Source organism: Carassius gibelio, chromosome A7 (assembly GCF_023724105.1).
Source record: "Carassius gibelio isolate Cgi1373 ecotype wild population from Czech Republic chromosome A7, carGib1.2-hapl.c, whole genome shotgun sequence".
Classification (NCBI taxonomy): Eukaryota; Metazoa; Chordata; class Actinopteri; order Cypriniformes; family Cyprinidae; genus Carassius; species Carassius gibelio.
In genome coordinates this window covers 31,373,333-31,397,258 of record NC_068377.1, presented here as the reverse complement: position 1 = coordinate 31,397,258, position 23,926 = coordinate 31,373,333, and the positions used below count along the sequence as shown (strand labels likewise).

At 36.0% G+C, this 23,926-nt stretch overlaps 4 protein-coding genes across 5 annotated transcripts; all 4 read right to left on the bottom strand.

Annotated features, from left to right (window-relative positions):
• Nucleotides 1-329: 329 nt before the first annotated feature.
• Nucleotides 330-3,739, bottom strand: LOC128017201 (cytochrome b5 domain-containing protein 1). Its single transcript, XM_052602464.1, has 4 exons — nt 3,132-3,739; nt 2,972-3,048; nt 2,129-2,347; nt 330-1,550 (listed from the first exon to the last, which is right to left on the bottom strand). Exons 1-4 carry the CDS (start codon nt 3,250-3,252, stop codon nt 1,323-1,325), a joined length of 645 nt encoding a protein of 214 aa, XP_052458424.1. The 5' UTR covers nt 3,253-3,739; the 3' UTR covers nt 330-1,322.
• Nucleotides 3,740-3,881: 142 nt separating this feature from the next.
• On the bottom strand, nt 3,882-11,385 carry LOC128017200 (dnaJ homolog subfamily C member 3-like). 2 transcript variants are annotated; one of them, XM_052602462.1, is made up of 12 exons: nt 10,891-11,385; nt 9,988-10,098; nt 9,337-9,461; nt 9,169-9,243; nt 8,895-9,038; nt 7,983-8,164; nt 7,605-7,724; nt 6,763-6,868; nt 6,427-6,547; nt 6,193-6,325; nt 5,816-5,964; nt 3,882-5,241 (listed from the first exon to the last, which is right to left on the bottom strand). In XM_052602462.1, the coding sequence occupies exons 1-12, from the start codon at nt 10,973-10,975 to the stop codon at nt 5,096-5,098; spliced, it is 1,497 nt and encodes a 498-aa protein (XP_052458422.1). In that variant the 5' UTR covers nt 10,976-11,385; the 3' UTR covers nt 3,882-5,095. The 2 variants fall into 2 exon arrangements, with proteins under 2 accessions (XP_052458422.1, XP_052458423.1); XM_052602463.1 differs by having other exon boundaries at nt 9,988-10,089.
• A 1,246-nt stretch (nt 11,386-12,631) lies between these two features.
• LOC128016336 (claudin-15) lies at nt 12,632-15,595 on the bottom strand. The gene is made up of 5 exons (XM_052600822.1): nt 15,151-15,595; nt 14,084-14,248; nt 13,857-13,938; nt 13,298-13,405; nt 12,632-13,145 (listed from the first exon to the last, which is right to left on the bottom strand). The coding sequence occupies exons 1-5, from the start codon at nt 15,365-15,367 to the stop codon at nt 13,055-13,057; spliced, it is 663 nt and encodes a 220-aa protein (XP_052456782.1). The 5' UTR covers nt 15,368-15,595; the 3' UTR covers nt 12,632-13,054.
• Nucleotides 15,596-20,512: 4,917 nt separating this feature from the next.
• On the bottom strand, nt 20,513-23,790 carry LOC128017199 (mitochondrial fission 1 protein). Its single transcript, XM_052602461.1, has 5 exons — nt 23,626-23,790; nt 23,077-23,209; nt 22,899-22,975; nt 22,256-22,361; nt 20,513-21,261 (listed from the first exon to the last, which is right to left on the bottom strand). Exons 1-5 carry the CDS (start codon nt 23,668-23,670, stop codon nt 21,161-21,163), a joined length of 462 nt encoding a protein of 153 aa, XP_052458421.1. The 5' UTR covers nt 23,671-23,790; the 3' UTR covers nt 20,513-21,160.
• Nucleotides 23,791-23,926: the final 136 nt, after the last annotated feature.

Here is a 23,926-nt window from a genome sequence, read left to right as displayed (position 1 = left end):
CTCTCTCTCTGCTTCAGACGTGCCAAGTGCACGTAATAACGGCCGCGCGCACTGTACACCGAGCCCAAAGCGGATCGAACAAACATGGCCACCTTAATATTCTTTTAAGGCCCCCGCCTTTGTAAAAAAAAATAAAATAAATAAATAAATAAATAAATAAAAATATATATAGCGGAATATATATGAAACGGGGCTGATGGGCTGAAGGGGGGAGCGCTGCTGCAGCCATGCCCACACTTACATCATGTTGCATTGCTTAAAAATTAACTATTTGAGGTCAGGACAAAACCAAGCAAGTTATCAGAGCCGACCAGAAAAGATTAAATAATTAGCTATTTGGAAATGGAAAAGATCGTTTTCAAATCATTAGCTGCTGAATTACAATAATATTTTGCAAGTACACATATTGCATTGTGACGTTTGGCATTTCATATGCGCATGCTATAAGCAAAACATTAATGTAAGCGTAACTGATGCAAATAAGCTTCATCTATTCCTTCCTGCTTTCAGTTACAAATGCTCTTATGTAGCTAGTCTAATTTAGTTTTTTAGTGAAGTATGCAGTACTTCCGTTTGGTTGGTATATATTACATCAGCAGTTCTCAACCTTTTAACATGCAAATATTGATTTCTCAGCAGTCTCTACTCTAAACAATATTTTTTAAACCTCGACCACTAGAAAAAATAAATTTTTGTTTTAGAAAAGTCCATGACTTTTCCAGGTCTTCCAGCATATCTGAAATCATTTTAAGCAATCTGACGCCCCCCTAGTGGGCCCCGGCCCCTCTGGAAAAGAACCACTGTTCTACATGTTCTTTCCTGTGCACACGGAACAAAAGGCTTCCCAAAAATATAGACCAAGTAAACAGTGCACAGGCAAATTAAACTGCTTACAAAAAGATCCACGTTTGCAGATGTTAATGACATAGTCTCATAAAGCAGTGATTAAATTGAAATCTTGGCTGCATGAAATCATTTGTGTGTACATGCATACATATATAATACTACTTAATTAGGGTTGAGAGCCTGCTGGGGCCTACAATACAGTAGCTACAGCATTTCCTCCGAGCAATTACCATGGCAACCACCAGACTTAATGGTTCAGGGGGTTATTATGTAGGCTGGCATTAATCTTTTTTATTCTGTTGCTCAGCATTTGATTGGATGAAGCACAGAGCTGCAATAAGATAACCACAGACAGGAATCGATGAAACACTGAACACATGAATAGTTGATGTGGTATATTCTTCTCGCTCAAAACGGCATGCAGTGAAAATTCTAATGAATTATATGCCATTATTCATTTTAATAGCATGCGTTTCTTAGAGTTCAGTGAGGTCGTCGTTGAAATATAGACATATGGATGGAGAGAAGAGGTTACACTCTGGGCTTCCACAGTAAAACTCGTCCTCTTCAGGGATGCCGTTTTCACTCAGGGTCTTGCTCATGTCTAAATTTACGCCATTGTGCTTCCAGGTGTAGCTTGCTGCATGGGAATTGTAGCACAGATATCGCTGGAGAATCTCATCCAGAGTCTCCTCAGAGCAAACCTGCTTAGAAAACAACAGCTTAGAACTATTTGGCTGCTAAAAAGTGCTCCAAATACATGTTTATTTTGTGAATGCACATACATAGTCCAACAAAGAGACAGAGCAGAGGTCAAGAATTTTTTCTTCGACAGGCCCTTAAAAAGGACAAGAAGAAGTATCTGGGCTGAATGAAAACTGCCAGATGTTATTCAGCCCAGAGTTTAAGATGCAGCCTGGTGGCCGCTGAAGCAAGTGAATCAGCACGGTCAGTCTGAAAATGCTTGTAATGCCAGAGGCTCGACATTACGTCCATTTCCTTCAAGCTGGAAAAGGATCAGATGCAAAGAGAGGGAGGGAGGACGAAATCAAAAGATGGAGAGGAGCAACAAAGCGATGAAACAGTGCAACTCTGCCCTCTTCGGTATGCAGTGGCGCAGTGCAAGCATGCAATCAGACATCAGGAATGTGCTCCGTGCAGGCATTTTATCTCAGGAACGCTTAAATAATTAATAAGCATATTTTGGGGCACAATCCTGAAGTCATTTTGCAGATGAGTCAGCATGCTCTCTACAACCCATGCCAGGTTAATATTGGCCTACCTCCAGCCTCTGCTCTTGGGCGGTTAAAGTGTTGATAATGCGGATCCAGCGTGTTTTGGCAGACAGCAGCCCAACCTCGTAGCGGTTATCCTTCCACCACGGCTTCCCGAAATCATTGGCCCAGTCAGTGCGAGGGCAGGGAGGGGGTATGTGTAAAAAGCGCCCCCTAGGGGTGTAGTATTTGATGCAGCCAGTCATCAGGTCAACATGTGTAAGAATCTAAAAAGGAAAAACACAACACTGTGAATCCACTTAAATATCAGCCCCATAATCATGAAATAATTTGTTCTTTGAGAGTTGACCGGATCTTTGTCATTTGCTAATTACCACATTTCCACTTTATCAACATTTCATGTGAGTGACAGGTTGCTGGCCCACACATCATTAGAGAAGAGATCATTGCAAAGTGAGGGAAATTTATCAATTGTTATTATTATTAAATATTACAAGGGCAAATTAATTAAAAATAATGATGTACATGGAAAAAACAAGTTTATAACAAATACTGCGATGCTCCATAAAAAGTACTGTCAGTTTTGATTTCATGTTGACTTTAACAAAACAACTAGATAATAATAAAATTTTCCCTTAAGGCAAAAAAAAAAAAACTTTTTTGAAATGTAAATATTTTTCAAAAAGATATAGATTTTAGTTTTGGTTCTTATCTTTGAAATGATCATTACAAGTATGAAAATATATTTGAAAAAAAAATTAAAGAACTTAATTAACTAAATTAGGCTACTAGTTCGTTGTGTGGGATATTTTCCTGTACAGTCCTTGGTTGTCTTAAATTACATAAAAATATACTTTCAATAAGTTTTGTAAATGTTTAAAGTGGCTTACATCCTTTGTCTTCGGGTCAAACCAGTGACTGATGTCCTTTCCTGCACACTCTATGATGGGTTTCAACAACACATCACCTATACGAGAGAAATACTGCTTTTAATAAACACTTAATACATACTACATTGCAAAAGTTGGGGACAACATAATTATTACGTGCCTTTGTTTTCCTCCAGCAGCGGTGTGAGATCGTAGACTTTGCCCAGGTACGACACCCATATATCTTTGAGAGTGTTGTGAAGGGATACCTCCGTCGGCGTGAAATACTTTTGCCGCCGCATTTTAACAAAACTCCTATTTTGAAGAAACAAAACTGTTTATGCGGTTGTTTGTTGTTACTTGCGAGGCGGCCACGGAAGCGCGCACAAGCTCACTTGTTGCTGTGGTAACCGAAGCACAGGAAGAGGAGCGCGCGCGCAACCCACGTAAGCCCTGAAAAGTAGCACAATTGTTTTCATAACAAGCTTAGTACAGCTTCATAATAAGACATCGTTAGTTAATGTATTCGTTAAAATTAACTACGGTCCATTCAATGATATACTTAATCTATTAGTAAATGTTCAAATTAACATAACATAGATGAAGAAATGCTTTAAAGTAATGTCATGATCACTAATGGTTCCTTATTGTACAGTGCTGCTATTAGTTTTTATGTTTTGCTTATAAAATTTCTTATGTATTTTTTATGTTGGATTTATTTTTTTCAATCATATTTTTTCACCCTTTGGGTAGAAGTACAAAATAAAGAAAGGAAGAAAGAGGGAAAAGAAAGAAATATGGAGAACCTCTAACCCTTAATTAAATAAAAGTAAATGCTGATGCTGGCCTCGACTTTCAATTCCATACATATATCCTAGAAAGAAAGAAAAAAAGTCTTAAAAAATAAATTAAAAAGGACACTTGACAAGTCTTCAATACTCTCTCTTTTTTAAATACAGTATATCTTGGAGATCTTCATGTATTTGTTTAGCTTAGAACAAAACAAACAAGCATGAAACATTAGGAAGACCCATGTCCTTAACATCAGTAAGGTCAAAGAAGACATTGCATTGGCATGTCAGCACAACCTAACAAGCATAAACTTAAAAAATGCTCAAATAGCTAGGGATTTCTTCATTTTATAGACCTTCAACTCAAATTTAGAAAGTGCAGAGGTAACTCAACAAGTTTACATAATGGTTTCAAAGCTTTGTTGTGCAACATATTTTTGATTTGTTCCACAAAAGAAAATTAAATCCACCAAAGGCTGCTTCATAGACTGCCATCTGGTTCATCATTAGCAACAGACATGTAAACTTTAAGCAACGATTCCAGTAAAAAACTATTGTGCAAACTGGTATCAGATCAAAGGTGTCAGGCTATGAAGCAGCCCAAGGGCATGGTCATTTCTGGTGGCTTTATACAGTTGGAAGTGTAATAAAAATATTATGGCACAGTCTAAAAGAAACCACAACCCTAAATTCTGGAGTGTTATTCAAAAAGGCAGCATATGACAGCATGAGAGAGATAAAGTAATGTTAGAGATGGCACATAAGTCAATGAAGGATAAAAAATGTTGAGCCGAAATGACTCCGCTGGGTTTAAAGGATTCGTTCACTTCCAGATCTAATGCCTTGCCATCTTTTACAAACCCTCCACTTGTTCCAAACCTGTGTGAGTTTCTCTCTTCAGTTAAACACGTACAAAATAAGATATTCTGAAAAATGTTGGCTTATGAAACAGTTGATGAGCACCATTGCTTCCACGGCAGAAAAAAAAAATATACTGTCAACTGTTCGGATACCAACATCTTTAAGGATATCTTCTTTTGTGTTCAACAGATGACAGAAACTCATACAGGTTTGGAACAAGTGGGGTGTGAGTAAATGATGACAGAATTTTCATTCTGGAAGTGAACTAATCCTAAATAAAACACCAAACTAATAGTGTTTGCCAGATCAAGTCATTTGCTCCTGGAGAAGTCCAGCAGCCGGTGGATTCAAGTCTCAAGAACAACAAAGAAAAAAAAACTCCTCCAATAGATAAGATAAGATTCCTCCAAAGTTCAGTTTGGATAAAGCTGGTTCTCTAACCAGGTTTCTTAGTCCAAGTCATTGTCCGTTTATACTGCATCAGCCACGGTTATCAGTGTCGATGGAATTTGAAGTGAAAGTTTCCGCCCTCAAAGGGGTTGAAGCCAAAGGGCCATTCTCTGCTTCCTCCACCTCCTCCACCCTGCTGATTCTCAGGGTCCAGGGGGTCCTCGCCGGAATCAAACTTCTGACGCATTTCTGTATAGAAAGCAACAAAGAATCATCCATATATGTGAAATTAATCTTCATACACACTATTTTTTAATAGTTATAATAATTTGTTTTTGAAAGAAGCCTCTAATGCTCAACAAGGCTGAATGTATTTGATCAGAAATACAGTAAAAGCATTGTGAAAAATCATAATAATTAAAAAAAAAAGTTTTTTCTTTTGTAATATATTTAGAAAGTAATTTATTCCCGTGATGCAAAGCTGAAATTTCAGAAGCCATAACTTCAGTCAAGTTTGGTCGATTTAATGCATACTTGATGAATAGAAGTATGAATTAATTTTTTTCTTACCCCCAAATTTTTGAACTTGGTACTGTGTCATGGTTTGCACAAAAATGTTATATTAATATAATATTAAATAATATTCGAAAAAATGTAATTGAAAAATGTAGCCTTGGCCACACTTGACCAGTAATGTACATCCAGTGATAAAACAAGCGGAAACAAAATGTAAAAAAAAAAAAAAAAAAAATTTCAATAACTGACTTATAACAGACTGATAAGGGCTTCATGGTTCATTTAGATTTTGCGTTCATTTTCCTACCTGGATCTGTGAGTACTTCCTTTGCTGATGCGATATCAATAAACTTTTTCTCTGCTTCTTTCTTGTCTGCTTCAGACTGGAAATTATCAGGGTGCCACTGCTGAGCCAGCTTTCTATACGCTTTTATGATTTCCTGTTTATTGGCACTCCTGAAAACAAGTGAAAAAAAAAACAAGCATTTCAGTCAAACCATCCTCTTTTGACTTTCACAGACATGCATACACACTAAGGATATTGTTACTACTGCAGGTGCCCCAGCAACAACCTTTGAGCAGATTTGCTGCATCATTCCCATAAAACAGGACAGAAACAGTTAAGGTAGTAACACGGTCTGCAACGATTTCAGGCACGATTTCGATCGTCAGTCATTGCGTTACCTGCCGACCCCCAGGATCTTGTAATAGTCTCTCTTGCGAGACTGCTTGAGGAGCTTCTGTGCTCGTTCAAGACCTTCACGAAGCTCTTGGTTTTCCTGATCAAACTCCCGTGCCTCCTGATAGTCTTCCACAGCTGAGAAGAGGAACAGAGGAAGAAACATGAGTTAATGCAAAAAAAAAAATGAAAAGGTTAGAATATTCAGTACATCATATAGTAATCACTATAGTAATAACCTTTCTCATATTCCTGCTGTAGGATGTAGGCCTCCGCTCGGTCCCGGAGGATGTGGATATTCTGAGGATCTCTCTGGTGGGCTTCTGAACAGATGTCTACGGCCTCCTCAGCACTCTTCATCTGTAGGAGTCACAAGAGAGTGGGAGAGGAAACCATAACCAGTGAGGCTAGACACCGAAACCAGACTCTTGATGTTCTTACTCTTATTAACTTCTAACCATGTGAACGTGCACATACATTATAAATGGCAATTATCATGACAGCTAGACTAGAGGGCGTTTCATCCCCTTAAAAAGCTGTGAAAAAGCTAAACTACAATTTGAAAATGAACGTACTTTGACTAAGCAGAAGCAGATCCTCTCTTTTGCTTTATTAGTGTAGAATGCCACATTCGGCTCTGTTCGCATCACAGATTCGTACTTCTCAATGGCCTCCTGATACCTGCCATTCAAGAGGAGACGTAAACGCAAGACAATTATTATTATTAAATCATGAGAACTGTAGAGCTTGCAATAATACAAATGAGGAAAAAAAAAAAACTGATGGAGATATAAAACCATTCAAAACCAAATCAGTTATATTTTTAAAAATAAATGCACTTTTTGTACTCAACAAGTGTGTGTTATTAAACTGATAAAATGCAGGGTTTTTTTTACGATTTACCATAACGGTTTAGTTAATTTTAGCAATTTTTTTCTTTTTTTTTTGCTTTTCCAAAAAAAGAAAAAAACTCCAGTACACTTCTATACAGGGACGAGCAATATGAGCAAAAATGTATATCTCTGTATTTTTTTGGCTGATTTGCTGTATACAGTAGCCTATATATCTTGGCATTTTGTATTTGGACCCACTGTGTTTATCGTTTGCTCCTCCCGCCACTATATATATATATATCCTTAAAAAAAAGTGTGTTTTGACTGATTTATTGATAAAGATCGAAAGAATTTCAAACCTTTAGTGCATGCAATAAATATTAAATGTGTGATCAAATAAATAAAACAATAAATATAGCACAAAAATAAAATATTACACATTTTAAAAATATGAACAATTGTAATATAACAAATCTCAAACAAAAGCCAAAAACTCAAAAAAGATTTTGAGTGAGGTAAACTGAGCCTAGACGTGAATTAAAAGGTAATTTCTAGAAGTGAGAGGGAAGAGATGTTTTCAGCACCTCTGTTCTGAGATCAGCTCTTCTGCAGAGTCCAGCTGCTTGCTGAGCTTCTTGACCTGTTTGTAGTGAGAAAAACACTCCTTATCATCCTGATCCAGCTTCAGACACTCACGGACCTGACTGAAAACAGAAACAAAGAGGGAAAGACAGAGTGAACAGCAGCAAAAGGGGGAGACAACTTTCCTTTTAGCTTGACACAAGATTGGTATATTATAACTACTGTATAACAACATGGACACACAGTCAGTGTGTGGGACTGACAACTGTATTTAATAAAGTTATGACTGTAAAATTGTCCTTGAAACGGCTTACAGGAGATGCTGTATGGTTTAATAACCAAAGAATGAGGCTGTCTGTCATTCATAATGAACAGCATACCTGAGTGAGTCGTGATGTTCGCCCAAACTGTAATGTAGTTGACTGAGTTGGAGGAAGGCTGCTCGGTTGTCTGAACGGAGACGTGTTGCTGGTGTCAGGTCCATGATGGCCTTCCGTGGATCCCCGAGTCGGATGTAGCACTGGGCTCTTAGCTCTCGAGATTCAGGGTCCCAAGGAGAGAGCTGGAAAGAAAGGAATAGATTACATAGCACAAAGCTAGATGACAATGCAGCATTCGTGTTTTTGAATCTCCAGAGACATGCTAAGTTTAAACTACAATGTTTGATATGTTATTTGTTTTTTTTGCATTTTATTTGTAGGGCCACTAATTTAACAACTCAAAGAAAATCAAGTTCAATAATACAGAAATAAAGTGATATGTGATAAAATGTTAAATAATTAAAAAGCACTTCACCTAAACATAGTCCAAAACTTTCATATTTTCAGTGAACAATGACTTAATACCATTAAAATACTTTTGTTCAGTAAGAATGCATTAAACTGATAAAAAGTTACAGTACAGACATGTATACAGTAAAGTTACATTTCTATTTTTAAATAAATGCATCCTATTTATTAAAAACGTTTCCACTACAACAACAACAAAATAATAATATTGAGCAGCACAACTGTTTTCAGCATTGCTGATGAGAAATGTTTTTTGAGCACCAAATCAGATTTCTGAAGGATCATGTGACACTGAAAACTGGAATAATGGCTGCTGAAAATTCAGATTTACCACCATGAATAAATTAAAATCTATTAAAAAATAAAACCGTTTTAATTTGCAATACAATGATAAAACCTTTTTTATTATTAGGGTGAATTATTCCTTTAACATTACTATTACAGCAATGTATATTTTAAACACCTGTTGCTTCATGTGCATTTTTGATCTCCAGACTAACTCACCTCTATGACTTTCTCCAGCACTTGGACAGTAGTGATGAAGTCTCCACGGTGATGGGCCTCATGTGCCTCTTTCTGGAGCAACTCCAGATCATCGGCCTTGTGGAGCTGATCATGTGCTTCCTCGTGATCCGGGGAACGGTTCAGCTGCACGAGAGAAAAGTTAAGAGAGCAGTAGACAGGAAATAGAACAGAGCACAAAGTTGATTCAGAATGTGATCTGATTTGAGAATTAAGTTGGTGGGTTCTAAAAGAATAAGAGAATTGTTCCGCTCACTACTGCTAGAAAATCTTCCCTGGCCTCTTCAGTATTTCCCTGTTTCAGTAGAATATTACCCCTCTGCAGTCTGGCCTGAACAAAAGAAAAACACACACCATAAACATGTATATAAGGTACAGTCACCTATACCTTCATTTGATTTCACAACAACACAAATAAACTCACAGCAAGGAAGTCTGGCTTGAGCTGTATGGCCTGGCTGAGGTCAGGCAGCGCTGACTTGGACTTGCCCATAGCCAGGAACACAGCAGCTCGTTTGTAGTATGTCAGGTAGTTCTTCGAGTCACCCTCTGTTTAAGACGTATGCATCTGTTAATGAACTGCAGCTTTTCTTTGTTCTGAAATATCTACATAAAACTGAACCTAAATGCATTTTAATACTGATAAGCCATGAACTAAACAACAAATTCGGGATTCAGTAATATATATATATTTTTTAATGTTTTTAATAGTCTTGTTTGCTCACAAAGCCTGCATTTATTTAATCAGAAATAAATATTGTGAAATTGTTTTCTATTTTAAAGCATAATTTATTTATTTCTTTGATTTGAAAGAAAACAGCACATCCTTGTGACTGAGGACAGAGAAGAGCTCACGCAGCACGGTGAGTGAATTATTGAATAAAGTCAAGCCTCCAGGTTTTCAGAAAAAATATCATAAATTGTGTTCTGAAGACAAACTGAGCTGTTTATGAGATTGGACCGACATGGAGGTAAGTGCTTATTGAAAAAAAAAACTTACTTAAGCTCTTACTGAGCTTAATATGTTGACTGGCAGTGTAGCCTTCATGTGCGATTATGTTTGAATATGTCTTACCCACAGCTGAATGATAGTGAGACAGGGCCTCAGCCAGCTGTCCGGCTGCCAGCAGCTTACGGCCCATTTCCAGATGATGCTCAATCTCAACAGGTGTTGCTCCTAACACACATGAAATAAGGAGACAGGTGACTTGCACATGACACCTGCTGAATTTTTATAATGATTCTGCTTTTTGAGGCAGCTTTGCACCTCTGTTCCCTCTAGTACAGTTTCTGTTCAACATTAACCAATAAAGATTTTTAAAAGCTTTAAATATATGATATTAACAACTCCTGGTCATTACATGTTTGAATGTCACTATAATGCATTCGTAATTAATTAAAAACAAACTATCACCTCTAGATCTATATGTAGTACATTAGTATATCAATAAATAAATTAATAAAAATAATTAAAAATCAGTGTTTATGTCCAATAACAATAACATGGTAGTACTATGGTGCTTCATTGTTTGAACAAAATCAGATTCTCAAGGAAAGTAGTTTTAAATAACGTCTGTGCTCCAAATCCTACTGAGATGTCAACCTAAACAGTTTACTTGGGTAGCATCAAAATACTGTCTAGATAGGCACCTTTTTTAAGTTTTAAAAGTTAATATGATATTATATACTACTATTTGAAAGACTTCTTTCTTGACTCTAACTGTTCAGCACCTGTGGAGGTGTCATGGTAGAATTATAGTATGAGATGATGGTAGCATGATATTCTGATATATAGGATATTTAATTATTATCTTATTCCTGTACTAAAATGTTAAGTGATAATTCAAAGAATACCATAGTATTGCTATAATCCTTGGTACATGGTAATACTATGATACACCAACTAGGGGGTGGGGTGGGACTGGTTTCCTTTCAATCTAAGCAATCTCTCAGGTGTGAATGAAAAGTAAAGTCTCACCGTCCAGCTGTAGGTCCAGGAGCACACAGAGCAGAGACAGGGAGGACAGGACACTGCTCAGACCTCTCCGCCGTCCCGACTCCATGATCACATTTATCACACCCCTGATATTCAGCACTGTGCCTTTCCAGTCTAATTCGCTACTCGCAGTAGGACAGAAAGAGTATGTATACTCAGATCATCATAACAGCGACATATCCGGCAATAATTTGGCAATAAGGGAGATGTTTCTGTTGTCCGGGTTATAAATATCTCCGAGTGGAATGAAGGAATGCGCAACTCTAGTTCCGCGTGTCTCAAAAATTAACACTCTCCCGACTGCTGAGGGGGAGAAAACGTGTATTGTAATTTATAGGGAGTTGCTTAGCCCAGTGTGACAGTGACCGTGCACAACAGGTGTCTGCCACGTACTTTTGGAAGTCTCTTTCTGAACCTCCTGGGTGTACAATTCAAATCGCCCTACATATCAGCGCGGTGACTGGCTGCTCACATCCGTGTTGGCCGACAAACGTGGTCCCGTCCTATTGGCCGAATTATTTAAGAGCACTGGACGGACACACCCTCGTCCTGCAATGGACTGATAGCTGATATGTTTATTTTCTCCTGGCCTTTAGTCTCGATAGTTAAGGAAACCGTGGTTACTATGATAAATAATATATTCTATTCTATTTTATACTATTCTATTATGTTCTTATAGCATTATATGACACAACAGAACAGAATAGAACCTTATTAAATGTCCCATGTTAACTTTCCACCAACATACCATAATACACTTAAGTTATAGCAATTTTTTGGTAAAAAAGCTACTTGCAGTGTAAGACATTTTCAAATATTTACCATGGTAAATATGGTTATTATTTGCTTATGTGAGCATACTCCCCAAAACAATGGACTTTCTTTTTTTTTTTTGACCTATTCTATTATATTCTGTTCTAAATGCTGTTTTATACCATAGTTATATAGAACAGAATACAGTTTAAAAGAATGTGGAAAATAGTAACAAAGGTTTCCACCAAAATGCCATACTACACTTGAGTTATTATTATTACTGAAGATCAAAATAAATTAATGTGACCCACTTCAAACTGCAAAGACCCTTTCGAATATTTACTGTGGCTTCCATTACTATAATGAATTGCTATTGTTAATTATATGTATAATCAGAATAAATAAATATAGGACTTTATTAAGTAATGTAAATTATATAGTTTTGCAAGAATGGAAAATAATATAAAATATGACATTTTGTATTGTATTGCTGTTGTTATTGTGTAAGCTGTGTCAAACAATAAAACACCCACAAATACATAATGGCATTTTAAATGTCATGTTCTGGCTTCAGTTATCATTATTACTTTACTTAGTAGTATCATTCGAAATATTAATCTGGGACCTGATTTAAACAGAGTAAGAAGCTTTAGAATAGAATAGAATAGAATAGAATAGAATAGAATAGAATAGAATAGAATAGAATAGAGCCTTTCAAATATTGTTGTATTTTGTTGTTTCTAGAATGGCTTTCTTATGTTGGTCCCTAAACAGGGTCCTACAATAACCATGGCCTCCACAACTGTAGTTAATTTGCTGTTATTATTGATATGACCAAAACCAGAAAAAAAAAAAATAGTGTAACTTATAAAGTTTTTACTAATAGAGAATACAATGAAATATGAAATGTTGTATTATTGTAGTCACTGTGTGAGTCGGGTCAAGAAATAAAATATCCCCAAATACATAATGGCCTTTTAATGTCATGTTTGTTTATTGTTTGTATAAAAACATCATATAAAACAGGGTCATTTGTACAAATAAATGATGACAAAATAATTAACATGTTATAAATCTTTTTTTTTCTTTCATTTTTTAAAAATCTTTATTCATGTAACGGAAACAAAATAATTCAAAATTCAAAACAAAATTGAAGTAATTTCAACTAAATCAACTTTCATTCTGTATAATGTTCTCTGAGGTGTTTTGCACAGCAAAAACGACTTTGTAACATTTTACTTGATTGATGACTTATTCTTAGGTGCCACAAAACAACCTGTGCATACAGTATAAATATTTACATAATTTCACAGATAAAACATTGATAGAATATTAACAGTCAACTATTTATGTTACATTTGTTTGGCCATGAAATTGACCAGAATTGCTTCATTCAGACGTAGGCATTTCTTCCATAGGTGCTCTGAGCGTCTCTCTTGGAGGTGGACGCAGAGTAAACTGTTTCACGTGTGGGCTGGTAGTAACTGCAAGAGAAGATGCAGAATGTAAAAACCATGCTCCCAAACACATGCACAAATGAATAAAATAACAACAACGGGCAAAATGTTATTTGAGAAAGTGTGTGAAAGGGAGAAGTGTTTGAGCGAGTGTAAGACACTGCAACAAAGAAACTCACGTCTTCTCCTTTGTGCCTAACTTGCAGGAGAACATGAGACAGGCTCCACCACAGATAGCAAGAACACCAGAGGCCCAGCCGATGTATAAACCCTCTCCAATCTCATACCTATAGCACACCACAAAAATAAGGTTCAGTCTAACAAACATCGGTTCCACTCAAACTAAATTAAACTCATCAACACCATCAGCACACTGTGCTAAGTTTCATTTACACAAACACAGGAGATTCCATCATCCACTCTCAGAAAAAAAAAGGTACGAAAGATGTCACTGGGACACCCTTTCAAAGGGTACACATTTCTACCATAATTTTGCCTCGTGTGTGCATATTAGTACCTAAGTGTGCATGTTATTAATGGTACAAAAAAACTGAGAGTTTCCGAGAGTGCTCAAACACATGCAAAAAACAGCAATTTAGTTATAATTTGCAGTTTAAGTTTAATACTTTATAAACCTATGAGCACCACCAACAGGTGTTGGATGAGAGTAGTTGGTCGAGTATGAGATCAGACAGCAGGAGGCAGCATTTCGCTTTTAATAGTCCATGGAGCACTCACTTTTGGCCAGGATAGAGCGGGTTGAAGAACTCTTGAGTGATGTTTGCCGCGTACCATGAGACTGATATCATCGTGCACAAACCTTTGGATGGGATTAAAACACATTAAAGATTAACAGATATAATAGCAATAAAGCTTTCGGAATTTGAAACTGATAAGAGCTGTTTAGGAGACTCCAGTCATCGTTATGCAATGCACGTGCATCTTTAATTAGTAATGTGTCTTACCCTGCAGGAGGAAAAATGCTCCGCCAGTACCGGCGATTCTGCCTTTCAGCACGTAGTTGTCACCGGCGGCCTTCGAGCACTGCATGCCGATGAGGGTGGCCACCACTCCGAATGTGCCACACACCACTGCCGCGATCATAAGAGCGCGAGACGCCTGAATATAACCTGAGGAAACACAAATATGATATATTTATTAATGCAATGTCATTACTAAAAGATCTGAATACAGTGTTGAAAAAAGAATATAAAATATATAGGATTATAGCCTATAGCCTAGTAAATAATTACCGCACGAATTAAACAGCATAAAAGAGAGAAAGTCCAATTGATGGCTAAACAAATGAATTAACAAAAATAAAATAATGAAAAGATAAATAAAAAGAAATAACAGAGGAAGGAAAGTCAAATTAATTGAAAATAATTAGCTAACTGGAATGATTGATAAATAAATAAAAGGCAGAGGAAACATAGCTAAATGTAAATAGCAGTAAGAAAATAAGCAAAAATTAAAACAAATAGCCTAAATAAAACATTTGAAATGATAAATAAATAAAAAAGAAGGAAGGAAGGGATGAAAGAAATACAAATTAATACAAAATAAGTACTAGATAGATAGATAGATAGATAGATAGATAGATAGATAGATAGATAGATAGATAGATAGATAGATAGATAGATAGATAGATAACAGTGCATATAAAGCCTCTCTAACAGTGCATGTATATATAAAGCCTCTAATTTTTAAGGTTATTATTATTACTATTTTTTTTTACAGTGCAAAGGCAATCTATAGGTCCCAGTCTATTCAATTAATTGAAATTGACAAACATAAATATTGGAGCCTGATTAAAACATAAGACAAACATTAAGACATAAATAAGACTGACAAAGAAAATAAAAGAAAGAAAATATTTACTTTAAATTATTTCAAATCACGTGCTAACTGTGAGGGGCAATAAATGGAAACCAACGCTTCAGCCAAAAACAAACTTATTTACAGGTGTTTTCTTGGTGTCTATCAAGTTGCTACAACTGATGATAATATAGCTATGCTGTTTTTGTCCTACCAGACAGGGCGAGCAGAGAGGGGAATTCACGGCAGTTGTGCACTCCCAGCGAGTCCGTGGCGCAGGACATCCACAGATTCTCGTAAATGGTTGAGGTGGTGATCACAGTCCCGTCTATCGTGGATACTTTCCAGTAACGGTTCGGAATTGCAATGCCAACCATTATCCAACTCACAAAGCCAAGAAATAAAGCAACGACTTCAATAACCGGATCCATGGCTGCTTGAGATTATAAAGACGCCAAAAATCAAAATGAGCCAAAATCGTCTATTTCGTACGTGCTTCTCTACTTTATTTAGTTGTTTTCGAAATGTGTTCAGATTTGGCTGCAAAAATTATGAAAAATAAGCAGGTTTTGTTGATTTCTTGAGCCGTTTCGTGAGCTGAGGCAGGTTTTCCATTAAGAGCGAGATTGCAGCAGTGTGTCTGACATAAAATGTGCTGTTACAAGGAGCGATGGGTCATTTATAGCCTCTGTGTGCCCTCCTCTCTCGCGTGCATGTCTCGCTTTTGAATTTTACACCCCGAAACTCAACAGCTGGTTATCACTAAAGTTCAATGGTCGTTCCCTGACCTTCACTGGCAATGCATCCATCATGTTTCAGGTCTACTCAAACACATTGCACACTGTAAAATGTGATTACTTAATAACAAAGCGAAAATACACCCGGCATCACAGAAAAATTAAGTAAGCTTTGATCCTTATTAAAAATATTTGTTGGCTCTGAAATAACTATAAACTGCTGTTCAAAAGTTTGGGGTTGATAAGAGTTAAAAAAATGTTTTTGAAGTCTCTTATGCTCACTAAAGCTGCATTTAACCTATTTGATTAGAAACAACAACAGCAACAACGCAGTAATATTGTGAAATTCAATTTAAAATTAGTATTTTCTATTCTAATAACTATTTTTTAATACAGTTTTTAAATGATGGCTATGATGGTTCACATGATCCTTCCGAAATAATTCTAATATGATGATTAATTTGGTGCTTTATTATTATCAATGTTGAAAACACCTTGTGCTGTTTAATAATTTTATGGAAACCTAATTTTCAGGATTTTTGATGACTAGAAAGTTTAAAAGAACTGCTTTTATTTGAAACAGGCCTACTGTTCTTTACTCCTAATCAGTTTAAATAAGTCAATAAAAAAATCTTACTGACTCCAAACATTTGAATGTTGCCCATAAATTAATATTAAACCCCAAAACAATTGGCACTGGGACATATAAGAGCCAGTAAAACTGAATGCTTTTAGGTTACAAATTATAGAACGTCTCAAAAAACAAAACAAAAAATAAAATAAAAACCGGCTATGACTAAACACGTTCAAATGTTAACCTGAGCTATTAATAACAGATTTTAGGCTACTCAGAAGTTTTTAGTAATATGTTCTGGAATTGTCTTCAGAGAACACTATCAAAAGAGGGAAAAGGGGAACTACTGGGTGCAGTGATTAAATGAGCAACTGAAGAAGCTACTGACAGTGTTTATCTACTGCCTTTATCTCATCTGTCTCTCTACGTCATATATTCATCTGCTGGCTTATAGATCAACGCGTTCATAGTCACCAAATGAAACCTCACTTCAAGAGTCACCATGGATAAATTTGTCTAGTGGTTAAAAATTGTTTATTTGTAATTGACACTTCTTATACAAGGTTCACTGAGCACTGAAAAGATTGTGGGGAGACTTAAATAAAGTACAGATGAACAGTAAGAACACATCTTGCATGTAACCACAAATAAAGTGAAGAAAAACTTCTCTTCAATTGTAAATGGTGCACAGAACTTTCACTGCCCATGACTGAAAAAAAGAGAAACATTGTTCAACGTATAATCCATGATATATTAAGAAAATATATTCACAAAGATAACTTTAACTACGTAACTACAACTATTTTAAACAAATATTGCATTATATTCCTGCCAGTGTTTTAGAATAAGAGTGTCAACATTCAAGAGATTGATTAGGATTTAGTCATCGATGATATCTACAAGTTTAAATAAAACGTCACATGACATGCAAATATTCCATTAATTTTTAATGGCTTAGAAGGAAGAATTTGAAAAAACAGATGATGTTAACAAAATTGGACACACCAGAGGCGAAATTCATGTGGCAATAACTAAAACATACAGATTTGACCATAATAAGTATTCAGATTATTGTGAAATCGCTCTGGACAACACAGAGCCTACTGATTTTAAGCATTAACAGCATTAATAACCAGGTAACTATCACTTATCCTTACTGTATAAAAACCTATAAGTGATTAACTTATTTTATTGATTTGAGACTGTAAGGTATTTTGAGTGAATAGTACAGGAAATAGGCAAAATGGCAAACCGTATCTTGGAAGTTTGAACCTTGATTCCCTAATTGATTCCCAGTAAAAAGAAGCAGATATGTTACTATACATTATAAATTCTGTAGAACTAAATTATCAAATGCAGTGTATTCAAATATATGTGTATATTGCACAGAAAGAGATCACTGCAATAAAAAAAACCTTCGCCATTAGGAGTTTACATGGTCTGCAACAAACTTTATGGAGGTCATCAACGTGAATGCCAGGATTCAAGGTTTCCCGGGAGAACATTGCCCAGATCAATCCACCAGATCCTGCTGCCATCTCTTAGGTAAACAACACACATGTACCCAACCATACTCCTGATCTAAACATGATTCCTCAGAGCTACTTCCATTACTTCCATTACATGGTGCAGTTCTGACCATCACATGCCCCTTGTAGCCACTTTCAGTGATGAACGGAGGTCATCACCATTCATGGCACTCCGACCAGACTGCAAATGCAATGCCCTTCTTACAGCTTTCTGTCATGGCCAGCCAGAGAGAGAGAGAGAGAGAGAGAGAGAGAGAGAGAGAGAGAGAGATCAAGTGATCACTGATGCTCCAGAAGGAAAAACAATGCATTAAGAGCCTTAAGCTGAAAACTCTTTGAATTTGAAGATCAGGGTAAATTCAAACTAAATGAAAAATATAAGACATACAGGCAAAATAGGAAAAATGTACACATCTTCATTCTGTTCAAAAAGTTTACATCCCTGGCTCTTGATGGCATTGTTTTTCCTTCTGGAGCATCAGCAAACGTTTCAACCTTTTGTAATAGCTGCATGTAAGTAATCTCTGACTCATACAGTCATTATTGGAAAGGGTTCAAATACACAAGAGATGATGGAAAAAGAAAGACTTTGAGCGACTTTTCTGAAGAACAGTGGGCAGTTTTACTGTTCAGGACAAACAAGAGACTCATGAACAACTATCATAAAAAAAAAAATAAGCACGTATGAACTTTTGAAGGGGGTGATTTTAATAAATGTAACTATTATTTTTAACTTGTGGACCATATGTATAAGCATCTTTTATGTCAAATATCTTGTTCATAATGATACTAAATAAAAAATAACATGCATTTTGTATGGTCCCTCTTATTTTGGTAAAATAATTAACATTTTGCAGACACTGCAAAGTGTAGGCTATGTCAAATTCTGACCACAACATATATATACACACACATATATACACATATAATGTATCAATGTAAAAAATCAATATATATAAACCAATATATAATAAATGTTTAACTCTTTTACACGTGAGTAATGAGAGGACAAAAGTTAGACTAGGTAAAGCCGCTGTGTTGAATCGTCTGTGTGTGATAAGCTGATGATTGTTCTTGGTTTTAAAGGTCATGTTTATGACTAGCTGGCTTGCTTTTTGCTGTAAGTCAACTTTAATTGTTCTTTTAACAAACACAATAGTTTTCCCACATGGTTATGCATCTCCTAAAACAGACGATGACACTTTCAATGATCTGACATTTATGGGGCCAGTAAAAGAGCTCATAAAATAATTCTGTTAAAGCAGACTTTTTGCAGATGCTGAGTCCTCGTTGCTCTAACGCACACGACAAACTCGGCAGGGTTAATTCAACTTCAACATAAAGCTCTATCAGAGATGAAGGATCCCTGCCAAGTTTGCTGTGTTAAATGAAATTGCATAATTTATTGATAAGTGTCATTTAAAAGCTGATTTCCAGGAGCAAGATTGAGTCATGGCTGTAACTTAGCTAGGAACATGGCAGTGGACAAGACAAATATAAATGTATAGATGTGTGTAAACAAGAATACGCTGTGGGGATATTTGTTTGCATGTTATACACACAGAAAGTGTCTTATAATTGCTTTACAGAAATTTGAGACAGACGAAAATTATGATCGAGCTCTGAACCCAGGGCTGTTGTAAATCTTTTTTATGATCTCTTTATCGTCTTGTATCATCAAGAGGCTAGCCAAATTATTAAATAACCAGGAACACCTCTGCATTGGTATTGTTTAACAGATTCGAAATAATCTACAATGCACATTTGTTAATGACCTCCTGTCACTGAGGCAGAATCCTAAAAGCTTTTTTTTTTTTACCTGATTAATCCTTAATTGCTAAATATTACTACATATTAGCAGCTAAAGAGCAAACATCAGTAACTTTTAAAAGGGTACTGCCCCAGTGACAGTTTTGCACTTTTCTTTCTGAGTTTGGGAACATGACTTTAATCTTTATTATCACATCTTTATTCACAAGTTTGTTCGCCCCTTTCATTTCACTGCAGATTTTAGTTTGTCCCACAAACAAAGTTTAGACACGGCCAGCAGAATGTAATGCCAGCAAAGTCACAAATAGGAGAGAGAACAGCTTGTGCATCAGACTTCTCATCATTTGCTTTACCTGTTAATTAGTAACCTGAATACTGTGTTATAAAATGATGTTACTAATGGCAACCATAAAGCCAGCATTGTAAAGCTGAGATGTCTTAACATGTGCCTGCGATGAATAATGTGGGAAGTACAAATTGAACCCGACATTAAATTGAATGCCATTATCAGCTATTATCTTAAATAAACATGTTTTACAACAAATTTTTTACTTTCAAGGCCTTGTAGTTGTTGACTTAAATCAGTGTTGGAGATACTCCCACATCTGAGTGTCTGGTCTAATGATGCATGGAGGACAACCAGTTTGTGAGTGATTATTTAACCAGCCGCTTCAGACCGCAATCAGCTTTTTCTCAACATGATTCCCAGATCTTTTGACTAATTCTTTTTTAAGACTTTCTTAATAATTTTATAGAGATTGCACTCATTAAGAGCAAATTCTAGGCAATTAAATATTCTGGAAATCACAATTCTAACATGGGAACCCTGTCTTAGAAGATTTCATTCAATACATCCCTTCATCTGCCTATTCCTTGTCTTAAAATACCTTGCTTGTTGAATGATGGCCTTGATTCCAATTTCTTGATCCATATTAACAATGTGTGGAGGACAAAGGAAACACTGGCCAAAATGTGCTTTTTCTTTGCAGATGTTTCAGTATAAAATGCACACAAGGCAGGGAAGATGATACACTTGACAGCACACATAAACCAATAGGTAATAAACAAGGTGCTGACAACGATTACTTGTAAGAAAATGCACTGCAAGGCTGGTCACACGTGCAATGCATGTAAACACACCTTATTAGTTCAGTCACCACACATTTTAATTCATTAACAGACATGAGGTTTTAATGTAGTTTATCAAAAATGTTCCATATTACTTATCTATAGTGTAAGTATATTTATATATATTAAATAAAAAGTGCATATTATCATAATACATCTTATCTTGTACTGCAAGTCCCTGGAAAAGCCTCTGAAGTTTCATTTCCTTTGAAAAATGAAAGGCTTCAGAGGAAAAACCCATAACTTATTACTTTATCCCAACCCCACATCTCTACACATACCAAAAAGAGCTGAAGAATTGTAAAGCAAAAAGCAACATGATAAAATATGAGCGCTCAAAATGTCATTGAAGTCATTTCAGAAAAATACAAAATAAAAAAGCACGGGCCTCCTCATGGTTTTCTGTGATTATAGGATTATACGAGATCATTAAGTCTCTCTTCTGGAGAGGAACAGAATCAAAGTACGCTCTTCAGGAACTCCATATTAGGACTTAGGACCTTTGCTCACAGCCAAACCAATAAGACCAGCCAATCCCGCCACACCTAAACCGATACCGCCGACGATCGCCATGCCAACTAAACCATCTGAAAAAGAATACAACAAAAAAAAAGAGCTGAGATTAAATCACTATTGTCTTTATATTTACGCATTTAGCTTTTATCCAAAGCGAGTTACAGTGCATTCAGACTATTGATTTTTACCTTTAAATTTGTTTACATGCACATCAAATTATCTGCAAGTATGACAGTATAATCTTATTCAAGACTATAATTTGATAAGGACTCATATCTCGCCTTTAAAAATGCCTGATAACATCATAACGTCATAAAATGGAGGTAATCTGGCAACCGCCAAAAAGCACATGCAGTCATGTGCTGGTATCTCAGCAACAAAACAAGAGAGAGTGAATGGAAGTTTGCAGCAAGGACTGGTAGGAGAAAGATGTGAATATTGTTTAGAATATTGAAATACCACAAACTGTGTGCAATCCTTGAGAATGTGATGAAAACAGTTGCAGTGCATGTTGCTGTCAAACTGGGATATATTGTGGAGCATGCACATCAATTTCCTTTTAAGTGGATTTTCTGATTAAGGTACATGCAACAAATTTCTGATTAAAACACGTATATTCCAGGGATGGGAATCGGAATTTGAGGAATCCGATAATGGTCTTAAAAAAAAAAGACAGCAATAGGATTGTGGCATTTACATGTCTGAATACCAACTGCTAAATTCTGATTAACATCGGAATATTAATATGAACGTAAAAGCAGTCACCACCTCACGCTTTTCCTCATTGTAAATGGATCTTGAAAAACTCCTTTTTTCTAATATGCTGATTTGGTGCTCAAGAAACATTTCTTATTATGATTTATGTAGTAAACTGGACTTCTGCTTTAACATAACAAATGGTGACCGTATTACATTATTATAATAGCATAAATGTAAATATATATTTAGCAATGTTAAAGTCTTTATTTTCACTTTTGAGCATTTTGATGAGTCCTAGCTGAATAAAAGAATTTATTTCTTTAAAAACTTAAAGTAACACTGACCCCAAAGTATCTTTTATCTCACCTTTTCTTAGTGCACTGTTGATGAGTTTCTCCAGTTCCAGGGCCTGTTTATTATCTGGTTCAGTCTTCAGCAGAGTACGAATGTACTTCAGTGCTCTCTCATACTCCTGATAGAAGAACAAAAAGTTTGTTGTAGGGAGGTAAAGAGAGCAAAACAAAGAGAGAGATTAAATGGAAACTAATTCAATGTAATCCAAGTATGTCCAAGCCAAGTTCATACTGTATTTTTTTTTTATCAAATAATTGCAGCATTGGTGAGCATGAGAGAACTCACTGACCCAAAACTTTTGAAAGGTAGTGTATTTCAATTATGCATTTCCCTTGATTTTTGGGTAAAATTTAACTTGGACATGTACTTGACAGGTTTGAGAGATTCACTTTTTTACGTTTACTTCATCTGATATTTGTATTGAACCGTTTACACATTACACCATATGGTGACGTGACAATAAAGTTCTTTATTTGATCTGATTTAGAAATGATGCAGTAAACTACAGTGTAGCAGTGCTTCCAGGAACAGAGTTGAGAAACACTGATTTAACTAGATGCCAGAGATGTCTTCGTGCAAAGATATGTGATATAAATAACATTTATTAGCATTGACAAGATCATCACATACCAAAAAAAGGAAAAGGGTAACCCACCTTAAGTCTGTAGTTTGCAACAGCAAGGTAGAAAAGAAAATCTCTCTGATCATCTTTTTTGCTCGTAGAAACCAGTTCTAGTAAAAGAAACCTGGATTACTTTTTAAATAATTTAAAATCAAGAATAGGTAGTTACCGCTGGAGCTCAAGCAGGTCGTGACTAACCAAAAACACTGACCTTCCAGCAGCTGAATGCCTTTCACAATGTCATTGGAGTACTTGCTTCTGATCAAACACCAGGCATACTCAAATGTGGTTTCCCTGCAAACGGGTCCTTTCACCAGCTCAGCGTTATACTTCTTCTCAAATCTCTAAAAGACAAAAAGTCATGGATAGATAAGAATCAAATGCACTCAGTGGATGGATGATGCTACGGTCATGTGCTCCCCCTGGCCGACTGTCTCTGACAACCTTTTACAGCATGAATTTGCAAAGCAGAAAAACGTCTGATTACATTTAAAATAGTAGGTGAGATGATAAAATAACAATAATACGCTGATAAATGTATTGTGCATGTATATCCCGCGGTATAATAGTAGGTCTACTCTTATATAAGTCTATCTATGCGTAGCAACATGTCATGATGAATGTTGTTGTTTTGACTTTTGGTGAAACTCCTGATTAAAACCCGATTTCGGTAATTTCATCAAATACAAGCTTGTCATCAAGACTAAACTGATGTCATTTTGGATTTACAGCCATGAAAGTAAAGAATAAAATATTTTACCTTTAGATCTTCAGGTGCCACTAGTTCTGACACAACCGCCTCCATGTTCGCGGAAAACCCAACGCCAGCGCGTTCACGAGATTTTCAAATTAAAAGTCCGTGATTATGACGTTCTTAAATGCAAGTGTTCCAGTCGAAGCGCTAATATCTTCCCAAGAGCAAAGCAGCAGATTTTCTTCTTTTTTAATAAACATCCCTTACATACTATTACAATTACTTTAAGGTTATCATCCATGGTATGAACGCAAGGGCGTAGTAAATTTTAGGCAATTTTTGCAAAATTGCAACACATGCAAAGTTC

Bases quoted from the DNA above. Each gene is read 5' to 3' on its own strand.
- LOC128017201 (XM_052602464.1), bottom strand. From the start codon at position 3,252: ATGCGGCGGCAAAAGTATTTCACGCCGACGGAGGTATCCCTTCACAAC. The intron at 3,049-3,131 runs GCACGTAATAAT...TCTCTCGTATAG, and splicing joins GCTGCTGGAGGAAAACAAAG to GTGATGTGTTGTTGAAACCC. The intron at 2,348-2,971 runs GTAAGCCACTTT...TTTCCTTTTTAG, and splicing joins TTGACCCGAAGACAAAGGAT to ATTCTTACACATGTTGACCT.
- LOC128017200 (XM_052602462.1), bottom strand. From the start codon at position 10,975: ATGGAGTCGGGACGGCGGAGAGGTCTGAGCAGTGTCCTGTCCTCCCTG. The intron at 7,725-7,982 runs GTATGCTGTTCA...TTCTGTTTTCAG, and splicing joins GAACATCACGACTCACTCAG to TCAGGTCCGTGAGTGTCTGA. The intron at 6,326-6,426 runs GTTATTACTATA...TCCTCTTCTCAG, and splicing joins ACAGCAGGAATATGAGAAAG to CTGTGGAAGACTATCAGGAG.
- LOC128016336 (XM_052600822.1), bottom strand. From the start codon at position 15,367: ATGGATCCGGTTATTGAAGTCGTTGCTTTATTTCTTGGCTTTGTGAGT. The intron at 14,249-15,150 runs GTAGGACAAAAA...GTGTTTCCTCAG, and splicing joins CTCTCTGCTCGCCCTGTCTG to GTTATATTCAGGCGTCTCGC. The intron at 13,939-14,083 runs GTAAGACACATT...TCCCATCCAAAG, and splicing joins AGCATTTTTCCTCCTGCAGG to GTTTGTGCACGATGATATCA.
- LOC128017199 (XM_052602461.1), bottom strand. From the start codon at position 23,670: ATGGAGGCGGTTGTGTCAGAACTAGTGGCACCTGAAGATCTAAAG. The intron at 23,210-23,625 runs GTAAAATATTTT...TTTGTCTTTTAG, and splicing joins TGGCACCTGAAGATCTAAAG to AGATTTGAGAAGAAGTATAA. The intron at 21,262-22,255 runs GTGAGATAAAAG...ATTCTTTTTCAG, and splicing joins CAACAGTGCACTAAGAAAAG to ATGGTTTAGTTGGCATGGCG.